We start from the raw sequence: 19,249 nt of genomic DNA on the forward strand, positions 1-19,249 counted from the left end.
CAGCACAAGCTTATCATCAAGTGTTCTGTTGTTTAATCACCAGATCAGATGTTACTGTTCATTCACCTGTTCTGTGTTGGGCACACATCTCCCACCATCACTCCTCCACAGGAACTGACCATTTCCCACGAAACGTTGGACTTACATCAATCATGTCCGCCTCCACTAGAGTCGTCAGGAAGCTGGAGAACTATCATAACACTCGTCAGGGAAACGTAAATTAGGTCAAAGGTCGTCCAGAAGAGTTGTGTTTGTGTCTGCCAGTCCCTCTCTCTACCTTCCTTCATCAAGTCCGTAGATATTTGCGTCCTGAAGCCATACAATAAAGTCATTCCCTGCACCCCCGTGTTCCATACCACGTTCAGTCCGGCACCTTGCCTTCCAGACCCATCACCAGTGGACACTACCCCAGTGTTCCAGTTTCCCATGGAGCCCTCCTACATACTCCTCGTCAGCCTCTACTCCCGTCCATCAACCATTCCTCTATATTCCAGACTATATCCTTCACCCCTTCATCCATGTCGCAGGCTACTGACTGACACGGACAGCAGTTCTCCTCAAGGGCAGGCTTGAGTAGATGAACTGGTTGTTGAAATCGATATAAAGAAAAAATAATCATCTACAAATCTTGAAGGTGTTACTCCGCTAAACCACACGTTCTCCTCTGCCCAGCCACACTCCCTGCCACCTGCAGTAAGCCTTTATACAGCAGTGAAGATCCCTCTCCCCACTCCCCTGCCTCCTTCGATAACCCCCTGGTGTTCCTCTACCCCAGGGAGACACTCGACCAGTGCCCCTGTCACACTAAGCTCTCTGCCGGAGTGGGGGAAACTCCCTGTCACTATATAACCTGGGCTCCCACAGCCAGCCCCGTCACGGGGGAACTTCCCTGACGAGGGCGACCCACTTGGCGCCAGACCAGGAACCCCTTCCTCCCTTAGGGAGGGTAGGGTGTGGGTACGGGGAAGGGAGGGAGTGACGGGAGGGTAAAAACTTGGGGGTAGGAGGAGGGGAGTCACAGCACAAAAGAAGTGAATGAGAAATACTGATGAAGACTAAGGAAATGGAGGACAGTAATATAGAAGAATGGGCAGCGAGGGGAAGAGTTGTGAGAAGGAATACGAGAGACTAACGAAGGAGGAGGAGGAATGGGAAGGGAGGGGGACAACAGAAGAAAAGGAAGAAATAGAGTAGAGAGGGAGACAGTGTAAAGAGGAAGGGAAATGAGCAGGGAGAGGGAGCGGAGTACAAACAATAAGAGAGAGGGAGAGGGAGATGAGCTGAGAAAGATTGTGAGGAGGAAAAGGAGAGAAGAACGTGGGAGAGGAGGACCAAGAGAGGAGTGGGATAGGAAGAAGAAGGAATGAAGTGACCAGTGAAGCCTTGAGACACCACTGCTGTGCGGCAGAACACCAGCCCACCCAAACACCCTCCACGGAGGGCCTCACTCATACCACCACCACCAGGACAACAATACTATCCTCCATCACATCAAATGGTCACACATCATCAGGTCTTCCGTTATCTGTCCTTGCTCTGTACTCCCATCTCTGGCAGCATCAGCAGCGGTGGTGACCACGGAGAGAGAGATGAGGATCATAATGGTCAGGTCAGCACCAGCAGCGGCTTGACATGGCGGCGCTCTGACGATAAGCTTCGGGAGCGGCGACACAGCGACGTCTACAGCAGCTGATGCAGCAGACACAGCAACGGCAACAGCAGCAATAACAGCAGAAGCGTCAGTGGTCGTGGCAGCACAAAACTGCCGCCATCTCCAGCAACACCACTACGACACGTTACTCATCCTCGCACACCAACACCACCCCTCGTCACAACCCACAAAAATTGGAAATGTAAAACTGTCTTAACTCATCACAAACAACAATCGCAAATGATACATCAATGTCTACATCAACGGGGTTTTGGATTTTCTCGTAAGGGAAACTGAAATCAACACTCAGAACTGCAGAGAAAAAAAATATATTTTTTAGATACGGTTTTCACATTATACTACTTCCATACATTCACACAAAATGCGTGTCAACATAAAACAAATTAGACGAACGAATTACGTTCGTCATTATGGCCGTCGTACAAGTTTCTTCAACACTGGAGGTTGACCTGAGGCGTCTGTGAGCGTACGTACGGACACACAAGATGACCTCACTTGGTACTCTCGACTCGAACCTCCACTTGACCAGTCCTCCTCTGGAGGATGGTACATTATGGTATTAACTGACTGATCGAACACGCAAGATAACTGAACGTGGTCTAATATCAAGGACCGTAGGATCCTTGAGCTCCTGATTCACTTTTTTCTTAACCCAATTCCAGTTCTCCGCTTTGACGAGGTACCGTTGGGATCAAACAAACCATGGCCTCATTTCCACATACCTAGTCACTAGCTGCATTCATGAAGTACCAGAAAAAATATATGAATGAAACGTGTGTGTGTGTGTGTGTGTGTGTGTGTGTGTGTGTAAAGTGACTGGCTAAATGTCAACACACTAACTGCTGAAGACACACCTCAACTGCCACCTCGAATCTTGACAAAAATGTTACCTTTTTCCCAAAAAATCATCAGAGTGCACAGATCTCTCCGTTTTAAGTTAACCAGGTTGTTTCATACTTCAATCAAATGGTTTAAAATCTGCTCCAGAAAACAAAGGCACAAATTAGCAAACTTAATTCTTGTGCGAAGTTGGTTACCGACCGTCTGGAGAACTGAACAAAAATGTCATCATACAACTTCCCTGTCGTTCACATAGACATTTTATTAACCTGAAATCATTATCAAAATAAAGGGGAAAACAGCTGGCATTAATTGGGAAAACATATAAAAGGTTCAAGCAGTGTGACCGCCAGTTAGACAGAAAAGTCTCGTTTAATTTCATACTCTAATATGTTTCCCATCCCTAGTTCACGATATTCGCACTCATTTACGGTCATGCAGGTTTAACTTGCAATATACTGTTTCAGACTGGATATAAATACAGGGCGAATAAAATTGGCGACAACATGTCGACCAGAAGAGCTCCTCTTCATGTCCACCGTCTGTGCAGCAACTGTGCTATAGGTCACACTACTACTGCCGGCAGCACGGTAGTAAGATGGCACTAGTGTAAGTCATGCAGCTGGTGGATGCAAGAGCAACGTGCCACCTTAGTGGGTCTGAGAGCATCGATTTGCCACTCACACGGCAGTTTGATAAGCCCGGCAGCATCATGCGTCTGGCAGTAACGGCTGACGTGACAATCAATGTATCTTGCTGCGTTTATGGGTCTGCAGGTAAACACTGTATTATCATACGTCAAACAATGTCGTGACAGTATTGTACGTGAGGTATCAAGGTAATGAATAGCTGGTATCTACAGCTGGCAATACCAAGCAATACTGTGGGGTTCAGAGTCATGCGCCTGGCAGCAGCATGACGGCACAGTGTGTGGATGAAGAACATCGTGGCTTTAGAAGGGAGAGAGAATCATATTAGGTTTTGCTGTAACGTAGAAATATGGCGGGCCTGCCAGCATTAAGGATCCATCAATAAGGCTGAATCACTCTATATCTCTCAGTATTGACAGTGATGGTGAGGTATCGTGGGTCTGGCAAGAGGCATCGCGAGCCCTGCAGTATAGCCCGGACCACTGTTAGTCTGGCAGTAAAGCAATCGCATCATGGAACCAGGCAATATACTAGCGGCATCCCGAGGCAGGCAGCAGAAGCAGAGGTGGCGGCCGGGAGCACACCTTGGCGGTGGTAATCAATAAACTGGGGAGCGGGTCGCATGCCGGCACTGGGATTAACCCTAACATCAACGTTCCTCTCACCTCCACGCATCACCTTCACGCCCGCCATATTATGGCTAGGCCACACTGACCTACATCTAAACCAGTTTAATGAGTAAATGCACCTCGCCATCACACACTCTTCTCCATTTCTATCACTTCCAAACCTAACACGAACAATGTATATATAGTTTTTCAGCTATATTACAAGACTATGTCAACTGGAAATAAAAACTTGAAAACGAATTCTTCAGACTTATATTACTAGGCCTTCCATGAAATACTCTTCAGTTGTCTAATAAATAATCCCCACAAATTTACTGATATAAATTCATTCTACGTAAGTTTACCATAGACTAAAACAAGAAATAAATAATGATTGGGGTCAGGTCAAAAGCCAGACCACCATACCGAGGAATTGTGCGACGTGACCAAACCTGAGTTAATTAAGGATGGCATAATATCCCAAGTACTAACTTGGACTGGCGCATAGCCTAGTCCAACTAGGCCGACGTCTACTCTATGGAGACCACCGTTAACTGTCAGTTCTACGTGGAGACAACTGTACTACACGGACAGATCTTCCTCCAACTGCAACTCTTGTGTTATCTTACACTATACAATGTTCATGTTATGCAGGGAACCTGGCCATTCGCCTTCACCCAGAGGATGCAGGGGGTCTAATATAACCTTACAGAGGGGGTTGGAAGACGTGCCATATCGCATTACCATCTATGTTCCTATTAATTTAAGAGATTTCGAGTCATCCCTTCCCTCTACGTGGTCGACGGATCACTCCTACCTTAAATATGGTGGTTTATATCTAGTTGGCAACACGTTCCATATTGAGTAGACCCGCAGGCCTCTTCCTAGCGGATGGGTGGGTTTTTATGAGCAATTTTGAGGCAAGAGACCGGGTATTAGTGAAATGCGAAGGTGAGTAATGTGGTAGTTGAGAGGATAATGGGGAGTGGGGGTGGGAGGAATGAGGTATTCAGTAGTGTGAATGGTATTGGAGAAGAGCTTGTGGAATTGTGATCTGAAACAGGAATGGTGATTGGGAAAACCTGGTTTGATAAAATGAGCATAAACAAGTATATATGCGTGAGTAGGAGAGATGGTCATCGGGTAATACCGAATTACATTCTGACTGATACGCATACATAGGAGAGACTTTTGGATGTGAATGTGCTCAAAGAGGGGGCAGCTGGAGGAATGTCTGATCATTAAATTTTGGAAGTGAGGGTGAAGATCTGTAGAGGTTTTCGGAAAAACAGAAAATGTTATGGGTGAGAAGAGAGTGGTGGAAGTAAGTGAGCTTAGAAAATAGACTTGAGAAGAAATATCAGGAGAGACTGACAGTAGAATGGCAAAAGGTGAGAGTAAACGAAGTTACGGGAGTGGGTGAGGAATGGGAAGTATTTGGGGAAGCAGTGCTGGCATGTGCGAGAGATGTGTGTAAAATGCGTAAGGTGGAAAGGTTAGCGAGTTGTGAGATGATGAAGCAAAGTTGCGACCGAAAGTTAAGAGCGGTACTTGGGCAGTACTTACGAATAAGGAATGCAAATGATTGGGAAACATAGAGATCTATGCGTCTTACGTGTCCTCTAAATGGTGTATTAAAAGTAGACGGTGATAAATAAATCATGTTTGCCTATATAATGTAGAAAATCAACATTTTCATTCATTATGAACAAGCGCATAGGTTCGAATCCTGGTTACAGCAGTCGGTTCACAATCAAACCAGCTGTTCATTCACCCCGAGGGGTTGGTCAATAAAATAGGTACCTGGCTCAGGTCAATGAGATGGCCTCGATTAAGGCTAAAAAAAAATACCTTTTATTTACCAGCCTTCGTGATGTCTCTGTTTAAGATCTCACCCCTACACCCTTCCGTACACATGTACATCCCTGCACCCTCTGTAGTACACCTACTTATCTACACCCTCCCGTGCACATGTACATCCCTGCACCCTCTGTAGTACACCTACCTACCTACACCCTCCCGTACACACGTACACCCCTGCACCCTCATGAAAACTATATATTCATTTACTGTGGCACATACGCGATTCACCTACTCTCCCAAGTACACCGAGAATAACCCTCACCTACACTAGAACTTCCCTCTAATTGTACACCCACGGTACACCCTCCATCACACCCATAACCCACATGTTGAGCCACCCCGCCACCGTTAACTCCTGCCAACTGAGATCTCACCTTCCATTGTTCTAGTTCTACACCACAACCGAATCAAACCCGTCCAGTCATATACAGAATGCTACAGGAACATGCTCACCCTAACCACCGTGAAAATCACCACTAGCCAGTACACTGCCGCTCTAATGTTAGCATAAAGACTGTCTATTTAATCCCCCTGTACCCTATACAATCTCTAATGTTTATACAGTATCTTTATAATGCATACACTCTGTATACTGGCTACAACTCATTCATAAAACTGTGATTATTACAAGTTATTATTATAATCATTATTCTTATTATTACACTACAGCTTTCTTGACCATGCGGGCCACTCCACCTCGAACCAACCCCACAACCAGACCAGTGAATAACTCTATTATGATCTTCTTGAATTCTATTACAGAGGTGGCGGTGCACGCCCACCCACTCACCCTGGTGGAGAGGTGCCCAACACAGACCAACCCCAGGTTACTACACTACGCACGTCAACTGTCCACGCCAGTGCTACTCTTACTTCATATCTATCTATCCCACATCTGCCACCTGATAACGTGTTAGCGTCTATCCCGGCAGATGACGAGGTCTTGCATTAATTCACTATCCTAGCACCACATCAGCTCTGTTGCATCCCCATGAGGATTCGCCCACCTCCCTTAATGACGTTCAATATAAGGTTAGGTTATGTGAGGCTTGGTCAAGTTAGATTAGGTTAGGTTTGTAATTTAACCGAACCCCAACCTAACTTAACATAGAGAAACGTTGATGGTGGGGGGCACCCCTCCCTCTAACCACGTGATGCTGGCCACCTACACCCCACCTGAGGAACCACCTTCCCCTTACCACGTGATGCTGGCCACCTACACCCCACCTGAGGAACCACCTTCCCCTTACCACGTGATGCTGGCCACCTACACCCTATCCCACTTACCACGTGATGCTGGCCACCTACACCCTATCCCACTTACCACGTGATGCTGGCCACCTACACCCTATCCCACTTACCACGTGATGCTGGCCACCTACACCCTACCCCACTTACTACGTGGTCAGCCACCTACACCCCTCCTGAGGAGCTCCCAACGCCCCTCCTAAGGAACCCCCTCCCCCCCCTCACAGGTGGGATGACAGACAGTGAGGAGGCCTCACTCGGACAATCCAAATGAACCCTTCATGTTCAAGTGTCGTAACGACCATATTAAACATAACATGGAACTGGAGCCGATTTTGTACAATGAACAAGAAAAAAAAAACTATTTTTATCCCACCCAAATCATTTAGCACAATTGGCAAGGAGGAAAGTGAGTAGTAAGACGAATCAAAATCATAGAATGAGAAATACTGTAGCAAAACCATTATAATACATTACAGGTATAGGTGTGCGACTGATTCATGATATTAATGGATGAAAAAAAGAATAACTAGAAATCAAATTCGTCAACTGAGGATGATAATGTCGGGAAAACCAGACATAAACCTAGTGGCATATAAGCCATACTGCCAACCACTAGGGCTGGACATACAACAGACTACATGCATCACTAAACGGATCTATGGTCAAGGAAAATACAATAAATACAGTATACAAGATTATGTGTGAAGCCTGACCTGAGCCACTCTCCCGTCATCATGGCGGGAGACTACGACCAACACCGACCCTCTGCTGCCAAACTCTTCTTAACAGTTTCCACGTCATTCCTTGATTACAGTTCTAATATACACTACTTCATGAACTACACAATGACGCAAGTTGCTTGTGATCACGTCCATATGCTGGTAACTAATTTCAAATGCATATTAAGCACAGAAAGTTCCAATACGTACTGAGGACCATTTCATAACTCAAGCCCCACAATCGACACGGAGCAATGTGTTCAAGTCTCCTCTATTTGACTTCTCTTCAAATATCTTTATGTTTAAAAGCCTTCTGGTATCTATGAAAATACTCATTAATAAATCGGACTTAAAATGCGACTGAATTCAAATTTGAAAAAGACTATAGAATACATTTTCACCCCTTAAAATGTGCTTTCATACTTGGTGCGAGGGTTCGGACAGTGGATGGTATGTGACGACACGGGCGCCATGAGGGTTTCTGACACTTACCACCTTCGGCCGCAACGTGTGTTAATTTTGGGCAACAAATGTAGTGCGAATGTTCAACACGAGCAGCACATAAATAAATGACAAAGCCATAGCCTTTTCTTCGTGGAATTAAAGAAATGACGTCTGTTAAACATCGTGCACAAAAGGCTATGACACAGACTCGTAATTTCTAACATGTCAAGTGTGGAAAGTTTTACACACGTGGGGTCACATCTCGTTCACCGCCTTAACGATCAAACAGCTTTTCTGACATTTGTGTAGTACCGGAATTCACCATTTCATTCTATAATGTATGACAACCACTCCACTAACGCAGTCCTAGTCATTTCTAACCAAATCATTAGGATTTCTTGTACTGACTTACGTATGGTTATCCTATCGTTGCATTTTACTTAAAAACGGAGTGATAACTTGGCCAGTTAACATAATAAACAACTCATTAAGCCGCGTTACCCTCTTAATCTCTTTTAGCTCTTCATCAAAACTATAAGAAATAACTTGTAGATGTTATCAACCGTTGGTTGTGATATAGAGAAATACCAGGGTTGTGCTGGTGTATCTGAACTATGCTTAAATAAATAACATGATACAACGTAGCTTAACGTGATACAACGTAGCTTATCATGATACAACATAGCTTAACATGATACAACGTAGCTTAACATGATACAACGTAGCTTAACGTGATACAACGTAGCTTATCATGATACAACGCAGCTTAACATGATACAACGTAGCTTATCATGATACAACGTAGCTTAACATTATACAACGTAGCTTATCATTATACAACGTAGCTTAACATGATACAACGTAGCTTATCATGATACAACGCAGCTTAACATGATACAACGTAGCTTATCATAATACAACGTAGCTTATCATTATACAACGTAGCTTATCATTATACAACGTAGCTTAACATGATACAACGTAGCTTATCATTATACAACGTAGCTTAACGTGATACAACGTAGCTTATCATGATACAACGCAGCTTAACATGATACAACGTAGCTTATCATGATACAACGTAGCTTATCATTATACAACGTAGCTTATCATTATACAACGTAGCTTAACATGATACAACGTAGCTTATCATGATACAACGCAGCTTAACATGATACAACGTAGCTTATCATTATACAACGTAGCTTAACATGATACAACGTAGCTTATCATTATACAACGTAGCTTATCATGATACAACGTAGCTTCTCATTATACAACGTAGCTTAACATGATACAACGTAGCTTATCATGATACAACGCAGCTTAACATGATACAACGTAGCTTATCATGATACAACGTAGCTTATCATTATACAACGTAGCTTATCATGATACAACGAAGCTTAACATGATACAACGTAGCTCAACGTGATACAACGTAGCTTATCATGATACAACGCAGCTTAACATGATACAACGTAGCTTATCATGATACAACGCAGCTTAACATGATACAACGTAGCTTATCATGATACAACGTAGCTTAACATGATACAACGTAGCTTAACATGATACAACGCAGCTTAACATGATACAACGTAGCTTATCATGATACAACGTAGCTTATCATGATACAACGCAGCTTAACATGATACAACGTAGCTTATCATAATACAACGTAGCTTATCATTATACAACGTAGCTTATCATTATACAACGTAGCTTAACATGATACAACGTAGCTTATCATTATACAACGTAGCTTAACATGATACAACGTAGCTTATCATTATACAACGTAGCTTAACATGATACAACGTAGCTTATCATTATACAACGTAGCTTAACATGATACAACGTAGCTTATCATTATACAACGTAGCTTATCATGATACAACGTAGCTTATCATTATACAACGTAGCTTATCATGATACAACGTAGCTTATCATTATACAACGTAGCTTAACATGATACAACGTAGCTTATCATTATACAACGTAGCTTAACATGATACAACGTAGCTTATCATTATACAACGTAGCTTAACGTGATACAACGTAGCTTATCATTATACAACGTAGCTTATCAGCGAAACTCTGGGTTTTATTAATTTACACGTCTGTAAACACACTTTTAAACTCCACCCCCTCAAAAAAAATTATAGAAAGCTCAGCTAACATTCCTACAACTGTAAAACACAAATTGTAGTCAACATTAAATGTTCGATACAGTCAAAGTGGCAACAACGAACATTGGCAATACAAACTGGAGGCGAATATCATGTTTGTAAATTTCACTTATGTTCCGGCAGCTGTGTGATGATCTTATACATTATATTTAATCTTTTATAAATGCATTAACTTTGTGAATGGTTCTAGCAGCTCTACCACACTCGCGGGGCTCCACATCTTGAACCTTTCCATAACCTGTTTTCTAACGAGTAAATCTACACTATCATAACTGGTGTCCTCTTCCTCTACATCTTCTCTATAGATTCCTCAATCTTCAGGAATGTAAACAAATATGAGAAGCAAATTCTGGTATTGGTCAACTGCAGGATTGGGATATTCACATATTCATCAACAGACGGTATGTCTCCTTCACAACTCTCCTCAGTTGTAACTTGAAGCTACAAGTTGGTTGTTAATGTCCACCGTTACAAGTTCCTCCTCATATAACTTATTTCCTGTTCGATATTAGCCCTAACCACATTTTCTTTCAGTCTTCCATCTTCATTATTGTGTTGCGTCTATCATACTTGTGTTGCGTCTATCATACTGGCTAGGTTGTATTTCTTTCATCAGTACCTTACCTAATGCCCACTACTGTATTATCACGCATACCATCATCCTCATAACTATGTATTAAATATACATACTATATTACATATGTATACTTAACGTGGGCCAAAATTATCTCCAGCCTTACATTACATAATAATATCGGGCTGGGCTATACACACTGACGCAAAATATAAACATAGTCAAATATATTACGTAGGTTAGGTTAGGTTAGGTTAGGTTAAATTAGGTTAGCTTGATGAGAAATAATAGCAGATTACGTTAGGTTAGGTTAGGTTCATGAAACACACTTCTAGTTTAAGTTAGGTAAGGTTATAATGTGATCAGTTACGTTTGTACCTAACTTTGGTTAGGTTAATGAGAATCACTGTCTTCTGTACGTCCTCCATAACCTCGTAAGACACTTGGGTTCCCCACATCTACACTTGAACACACGTCGTACACAAATGTCGACCCCACACACACCCCAGCTTACCTAATCACCACACAACACAGCCAATCAGGAGGCGCTGATGAACACCCAGGTCCTCCCGTGTCTACAACCATCATCACCTCACCATTACCCTACAGTCGGTCTGGGACGACGCTACTGCACAATCATCCCCGCTACCGTCAACTCCCACCACCCGAGATCCCTCGTCTCCATGTTGCAGTTCGTCACCGCATCCAGATGGTACACAGAGCTACAAAACAACCTCATACAACCCAACAGTTGTAAAATATCAAAATTAATAACCTGTATAATAACCTATTTACCATCTCCCCTTACACCATGTTGTACTGTTCCATGAAGTTTCACTCTAGTTTTCCAAATTCTGGCTCCACTTAATCACATAACCATATTATTATGATCATTATTATACACAGGTAAACACCCACAATGAAGGCCACAATGTTCACAATCTTAGAAACAGAGAGAGAGAAGTTGTAAGAGCAAAGAAAATTCGCCTTTAAGATAGAAATGTTATTGATCAGGAGGTGGGGGGGAGGGGGAGGGGGTGGGGGGAGGAGGATGAGGTGGGGGAGGAGGGGGAGGGGGTGGGGGGAGGAGGAAGAGGTGGGGGAAGAGGTGGGGAGGAGGGAAGACACCAACGCGTCGCCATAATTGATTTAGGAAGCCATACGTGGGCATTGTTGGAGGGGGGGGGGGGCGGGGCTCCCCCTGCCACTACTGACCCCGTCTTCAGCTGTTGTTATACAACAACAACAATAACAACAACAAACGAGTGTTTGTACAACACTGCCAAACCATCGCTGTAACAACTTGCAAAACCATTCATGTAATTCACATTACTAAACCACCAACATACTCACCACAGAATGATAATAATAATAATAATAATAATAATAATAATTACGTGATCATGTGAGATGACAACCCCTTAAGGTCAGACAAAGTTAGGCCCTTGTTGACCTTAACCTAACATCACCACCCTAGCCTAGCCTAGCCTAGTCCATGTAGGCTAATCAGGCCACAGAGCCTAGTGTACCTGAGCCTACAGCCAACGAAGGTTCGAGGTTGTGGACGCCATCTTGTGTGTGTGTGTGTGTGTGTGTGGCGGCAACACCTGAACACCGACCGCCATGAATGACGTCAATGAACCTCTCGTATTGGCCAATCACAGCGCTGCACATCCTCTCACCGCCCGTTTGTCGGCAATATAACCACGTCGTCATAATAATAATAATAATAATGATGATAATAATAATAATAACGATAATAATAATGATTACTATTATTATAATAATATATTGGATAATGGGAAGAAATAGCAGAGTGAGAAATGCTCTGGAAAAGAAGGCATGTGCGGGAGGCATTGGGTCTATGCTGCTGGCAGGATAATGATGGTTGCCCGGGGTCTCTCATGGTCCGCGGGTCACCAGTGTTGGTCTCTACCCTCCAGTATTCCCTCCTGACACACGTCACCAGCCCATGACCCTCCTGACCCCTCCAAGTGTTCACACCAACTGTACACAACACGACCAGTACAGGACGCCCTGTACTGGACATGAAACAGGTCATTCCACCGGGGATGCGAACCTGTGACGTAAGTAAAGAACTACCACAGGTAAAAACAATGATGAAATATATCCCAGACTGGAGAGGACCATACCAGACTGGAGAGGACCATGTTCAAATGCTCTTAACCCATAAAGTCATACCCACAAACATTCCTCCCATTTTTTATGATGACACACGACCACATAAGCCATGGCACACATGACAAACATCCTAAGGTTCAAATGTATGACCAATCCCAACACTCTAATGAATACAAATGGATTGCTGGGCCTAACCAAACCTGGGCCAAGTATATATACTGACGAATCCAGACACCTCCTTCTTTTGAGTGTTATATGAACTTCTATATCATCCTCACCTTATATCACCCCATTCACTATGATAGTGTGTATATATATATATATATATATATATATATATATATATATATATATATATATATATATATATATATATATATATATATATATATATATATATATATATATATATATATATATATATATATATATATATTTCCTCTAACCCCCCCCGCCCCGTTTTCCAATATAGTAAGAGTGCAGGGGAACCCCAGACCAAGTTCTCATATATTCTAAACATTTCTGTAGTCAATTTATGGACGACACGACAACATATACCTTGCTGTGTGCTGTATATTGAGGCGCATTTCCAGGATTATGTTTACAAAGATATGATAGACTTTACATATATATACATATACTTGATCACAGTTTCCCGCGTTAGCGAGGTAGCGCCAGCAACAGATGAAAAGACAGAAATCTCTCACATTTATTCTGTAACTGTCGTGTTTAATGCAATGACACCACAGTTGTCTGCCCACATGAAGGAAGGGAGAATGAGTAAGGCAGGCTCTGGAGGCTAGGTGGGACGACGGACAAAAAGGAAGACATTAAATACAGCAAGATAACGAACGTATGATCATGTACAAGGTTGTTAAGACACGAGGCAGGCAACACAAGTGTAACACACACACACACACACACACACACACACACAGACGGGGGAACGGTCCTCCTATGTGGCCAGGAGAGGCAAGGAGGAACTGGTGAGGGCCACACACATGTAACTCAGGCCCCCCAGCCTGGAAATGACCTGGGGTCTGGAAGTTCTTGTCTTGCCTTCTGGAATCAATGATGAGGAGCGGGGGGGGGGGGGTGAAGGGCGCTTGAGAGAAGGGGAAAGTGGGCCTAGAACACGTAGGGCTGGGGCTCCTGCTGGGGAGGGACTACACCAGGGCTGGGGGCTCCTGCTGGGGAGGGACTACACCAGGGCTGGGGGCTCCTGCTGGGGAGGGACTCTACACCAGGGCTGGGGGCTCCTGCTGGGGAGGGGACTACACCAGGGCTGGGGGCTCCTGCTGGGGAGGGGACTACACCAGGGCTGGGGGCTGTACAGTTAGAGAGGGAATCGATCGATCCTTAAAGGTCAAATTAAAGGCCAGGCCAATATATCCATGGGTCGTATTGACGCGCTCTCGAGGTTACTGGAGAGAGAGAGAGAGAGAGAGAGAGAGAGAGAGAGAGAGAGAGAGAGAGAGAGAGAGAGAGCCAGGTACCCCAGCCTGTAGTGTCACTCCATCCTATCCTAACCCTCCCCTGGTCCAGTCACCCCTGTGGTTGTAACAACTTCCAGGATCATCGTACATCACCTCCCGCCGTGTCTCCTCCCGCTAGCTAACGCGACCGTTATCACACGTCCAGCATTACCTCACGCTAATCACGCCCCAGCCACTCATCCCTCCACCACAAGCCACATTAACCCACACACACACACACACACACACACACACACACACACACACATACACACACACACACACACACACACACACACACACACACACACACAGACACACACACACACAATAAACCGATCAATCTAACCCCGATCAACCTCGCCATTAATCTTGATCAACCTCTTCAAGTCAAATGATCATAACCCACTTGGTCCAACAAGAACTTGTTGGACAGTTACCATCTCATTAGTCAATATGTACAATTGTGAAGTAATTCATGTGTGTGTGTGTGTGTGTGTGTGTGTGTGATGACGCAAGCAGCTTTTGAAGTACACACACACACACACACACAGACACAATACATAAAAACTCACCATCAATACTTTATTGTACGTGTCAATGAACTCGCTAACTGAACTTTAAAAAAAAATAAATATCAATATAAAAAAAAGGCGATGGTTCATTATGAACAAAATGTGTTACATTACGACGAAAAAATGGCGCCATTTGAATTCTGTGAAACGGCTCCTGGGTTTTGCCCGGGACCAAAGTAGCGCCAGGCAAAAATATTACCAGTTAATTAACGCCTCTAGTTCAACCCTTTGACCACGGCGGTAACGACCCTGAACACGGCAGTTACAGCCTTATGAACAGGGTACTACGACCCCCTAGAGCAAGATGACCTGGCCTTTGACCTGACCGTATCAGGGTCAGGTCAAAGGCCAACCATCGTATCTATTATTCGCTTGTCTTGCTCAACCAGTTGCCAAGTCGTACATTTCTTATACGAACAGTCATGATCATTATCATAATTGTCATTATTCTTATCATAATTATCATTATCAGCCATGACAGTGGTGTGACGTATGATGCGCAGGAGAGGTGCGCAGTAGCAGGCGTACAGCAGGGCCAGACGTTGCCACATTTCTCATGGTCAACAACCACAAGATAATGCTACACTCACCCAGGCTGTATGCCATCACAATACAACACACTACATCATTATACAACACACTACATCATTATACAACTACTGTACTACAAGACCTTGAACTGATATTGCATTTACTGATGTATATTAACATACGTACCTACATATGGCATTATCATGACATCATAGTAAATCATTCCTATACAACATATAATAAATCATAAAGTATATATTCCTTAACGTTATGGTAAGTGTACCACCTCTACGTGTTAGAACCGCTGCAGCATAATGTAGTAAGGGGAAATACAGTGCTACACTAAACAACACAGAAATATATCAATATTCAACTTACGTCAAAATATGGTATTCATATTCATAGAACACTGACCCTTAACTGCGACGGTACGACCCTTGAGCACGGGGGTACGACCCTTGAGCACGAGGGTACGACCCTTGAGCACGGGGGTACGACCCTTGAGCACGGGGGTACGACCCTTGAGAACGAGGGTACGACCCTTGAGCACGAGGGTACGACCCTTGAGCACGGGGGTACGACCCTTGAGCACGGGGGTACGACCCTTGAGCACGAGGGTACGACCCTTGAGCACGGGGGTACGACCCTTGAGCACGAGGGTACGACCCTTGAGCACGAGGGTACGACCCTTGAGCACGGGGGTACGACCCTTGAGCACGAGGGTACGACCCTTGAGCACGAGGGTACGACCCTTGAGCACGGGGGTACGACCCTTGAGCACGAGGGTACGACCCTTGAGCACGGGGGTACGACCCTTGAGCACGAGGGTACGACCCTTGAGCACGAGGGTACGACCCTTGAGCACGGGGGTACGACCCTTGAGCACGACCTTTGAGTATGATGGCTTGGCCTTATAACCACGACCCATAAGGGCTAGATGAGAGAGACCCCCCCATAGCTCAGGGTCGTACACCGTGGGGGGTCGTCCCGCCCTCAGGGGGGTCCGGGGCAGGGGTTGAAGCAACAGAAAACGGGTTGAGTGTGTTAGTTAGGTGAGCATAAAAGGATATGGCCATTCTATGATGAATCTTGTGTACTTCCTGAGGAAGTTATCATCAGAGAGGATGAAGAGGGACGAGGGTCCCTTGACCCCAGGCTGGGGAGGGGGCCCCTTCTTGCCACCCATGGCCCCGTAGGCAGGGGGGCGCCCTAGCCGCCCTAACCCCTCACCGGAGACGCCTGCCGACGCGCGCGCCTCCGCCGCCGCTACCAACCTGAGGGGGGAAACGAGGATGATCATTAGTATACAATGTATGGGATGTGGGGTGGTGACTGTTACTCATCACAGATGGCGTTACCAAACACTGGCACATGTATACATACTCAGTGTGTGTATATATATATATACATAATGTGTATACATATGGGAAAGTGTGTATATATGTATAATGAGTATATTGATACACAGTGAGTATATGTATACCTCGTGAGATTACATGTATACACAGTGGGAATGTATACAGTGGTGGAAATAACCTTAACACATGAAGAAAGTGGTAAACTACTTAACTGGTAGTTTTAATTTGAGGTTAACGACCATGACCCTAGCAGATGATGATTACAGGTCAAAACCTTACCTTACCAGCGGACCATGACTGGTACACATGACACACAGGGTAGTGTGTGTGTGTGTGTCTGCTGGAACTACTGCATGACACACTGTCATAACTGCATGACACACTGTCATAACTGCATGACACACTGATAACTGCATGACACACTGTCATAACTGCATGACACACTGTCATAACTGCATGACACACTGTCATAACTGCATGACACACTGTCATAACTGCATGACACACTGATAACTGCATGACACACTGTCATAACTGCATGACACACTGTCATAACTGCATGACACACTGTCATAACTGCATGACACACTGTCATAACTGCATGACACACTGTCATAACTGCATGACACACTGTCATAACTGCATGACACACTCATTAAATATTCGTCTACAAGGACACTACCTTCTTGACCTTGACCTCAAGCTTAAAGGTCAAGTCATACTAACTATTATCACACTCAAGCTGTTACTGCAGCACGCTCATGGGATAGGTCATCACACTCATGGGATAGGTCATCACACTCATGGGATAGGTCATCACACTCATGGGATAGGTCATCACACTCATGGGATAGGTCATCACACTCATGGGATAGGTCATCACACTCATGGGATAGGTCATCACACTCATGGGATAGGTCAACACACTCATGGGATAGGTCATCACGCTCATGGGATAGGTCATCACGCTCATGGGATAGGTCATCACACTCATGGGATAGGTCAACACACTCATGGGATAGGTCATCACGCTCATGGGATAGGTCATCACGCTCATGGGATAGGTCATCACACTCATGGGATAGGTCATCACGCTCATGGGATAGGTCATCACGCTCATGGGATAGGTCATCACACTCATGGGATAGGTCATCACACTCATGGGATAGGTCATCACACTCATGGGATAGGTCATCACACTCATGGGATAGGTCATCACACTCATGGGATAGGTCATCACGCTCATGGGATAGGTCATCACACTCATGGGATAGGTCATCACACTCATGGGATAGGTCATCACGACTCATGGGATAGGTCATCACACTCATGGGATAGGTCATCACACTCATGGGATAGGTCATCACACTCATGGGATAGGTCATCACACTCATGGGATAGGTCATCACACTCATGGGATAGGTCATCACACTCATGGGATAGGTCATCACACTCATGGGATAGGTCATCACACTCATGGGATAGGTCATCACACTCATGGGATAGGTCATCACACTCATGGGATAGGTCATCACACTCATGGGATAGGTCATCACACTCATGGGATAGGTCATCACACTCATGGGATAGGTCATCACACTCATGGGATAGGTCATCACACTCATGGGATAGGTCATCACACTCATGGGATAGGTCATCACACTCATGGGATAGGTCATCACACTCATGGGATAGGTCATCACACTCATGGGATAGGTCATCACACTCATGGGATAGGTCATCACACTCATGGGATAGGTCATCACACTCATGGGATAGGTCATCACACTCATGGGATAGGTCATCACACTCATGGGATAGGTCATCACACTCATGGGATAGGTCATCACACTCATGGGATAGGTCATCACACTCATGGGATAGGTCATCACACTCATGGGATAGGTCATCACACTCATGGGATAGGTCATCACACTCATGGGATAGGTCATCACACTCATGGGATAGGTCATCACACTCATGGGATAGGTCATCACACTCATGGGATAGGTCATCACACTCATGGGATAGGTCATCACACTCATGGGATAGGTCATCACACTCATGGGATAGGTCATCACACTCATGGGATAGGTCATCACACTCATGGGATAGGTCATCACACTCATGGGATAGGTCATCACACTCATGGGATAGGTCATCACACTCATGGGATAGGTCATCACACTCATGGGATAGGTCATCACACTCATGGGATAGGTCATCACACTCATGGGATAGGTCATCACACTCATGGGATAGGTCATCACACTCATGGGATAGGTCATCACACTCATGGGATAGGTCATCACACTCATGGGATAGGTCATCACACTCATGGGATAGGTCATCACA

At 44.7% G+C, this 19,249-nt stretch overlaps 1 protein-coding gene across 3 annotated transcripts in view; it reads right to left on the bottom strand.

Moving 5' to 3' along the window:
- The window catches only part of cac (calcium voltage-gated channel subunit cacophony), a 1,845,957-nt gene that overhangs the window by 1,536,391 nt on the left and 290,317 nt on the right, over positions 1 to 19,249 (bottom strand). For 2 of the 3 annotated variants that reach the window (XM_071696567.1, XM_071696568.1), the window contains one exon: positions 16,607 to 16,810. In XM_071696567.1, the coding sequence (XP_071552668.1) occupies positions 16,607 to 16,810 (204 nt within the window). Of the gene's footprint in view, positions 1 to 7,597; positions 8,080 to 16,606; positions 16,811 to 19,249 lie in introns of those variants that run through there. The other variant, XM_071696569.1, reaches the window with a different exon arrangement.

The sequence above is a fragment of the Panulirus ornatus genome, chromosome 59 (genome assembly GCF_036320965.1).
Source record: "Panulirus ornatus isolate Po-2019 chromosome 59, ASM3632096v1, whole genome shotgun sequence".
Classification (NCBI taxonomy): Eukaryota; Metazoa; Arthropoda; class Malacostraca; order Decapoda; family Palinuridae; genus Panulirus; species Panulirus ornatus.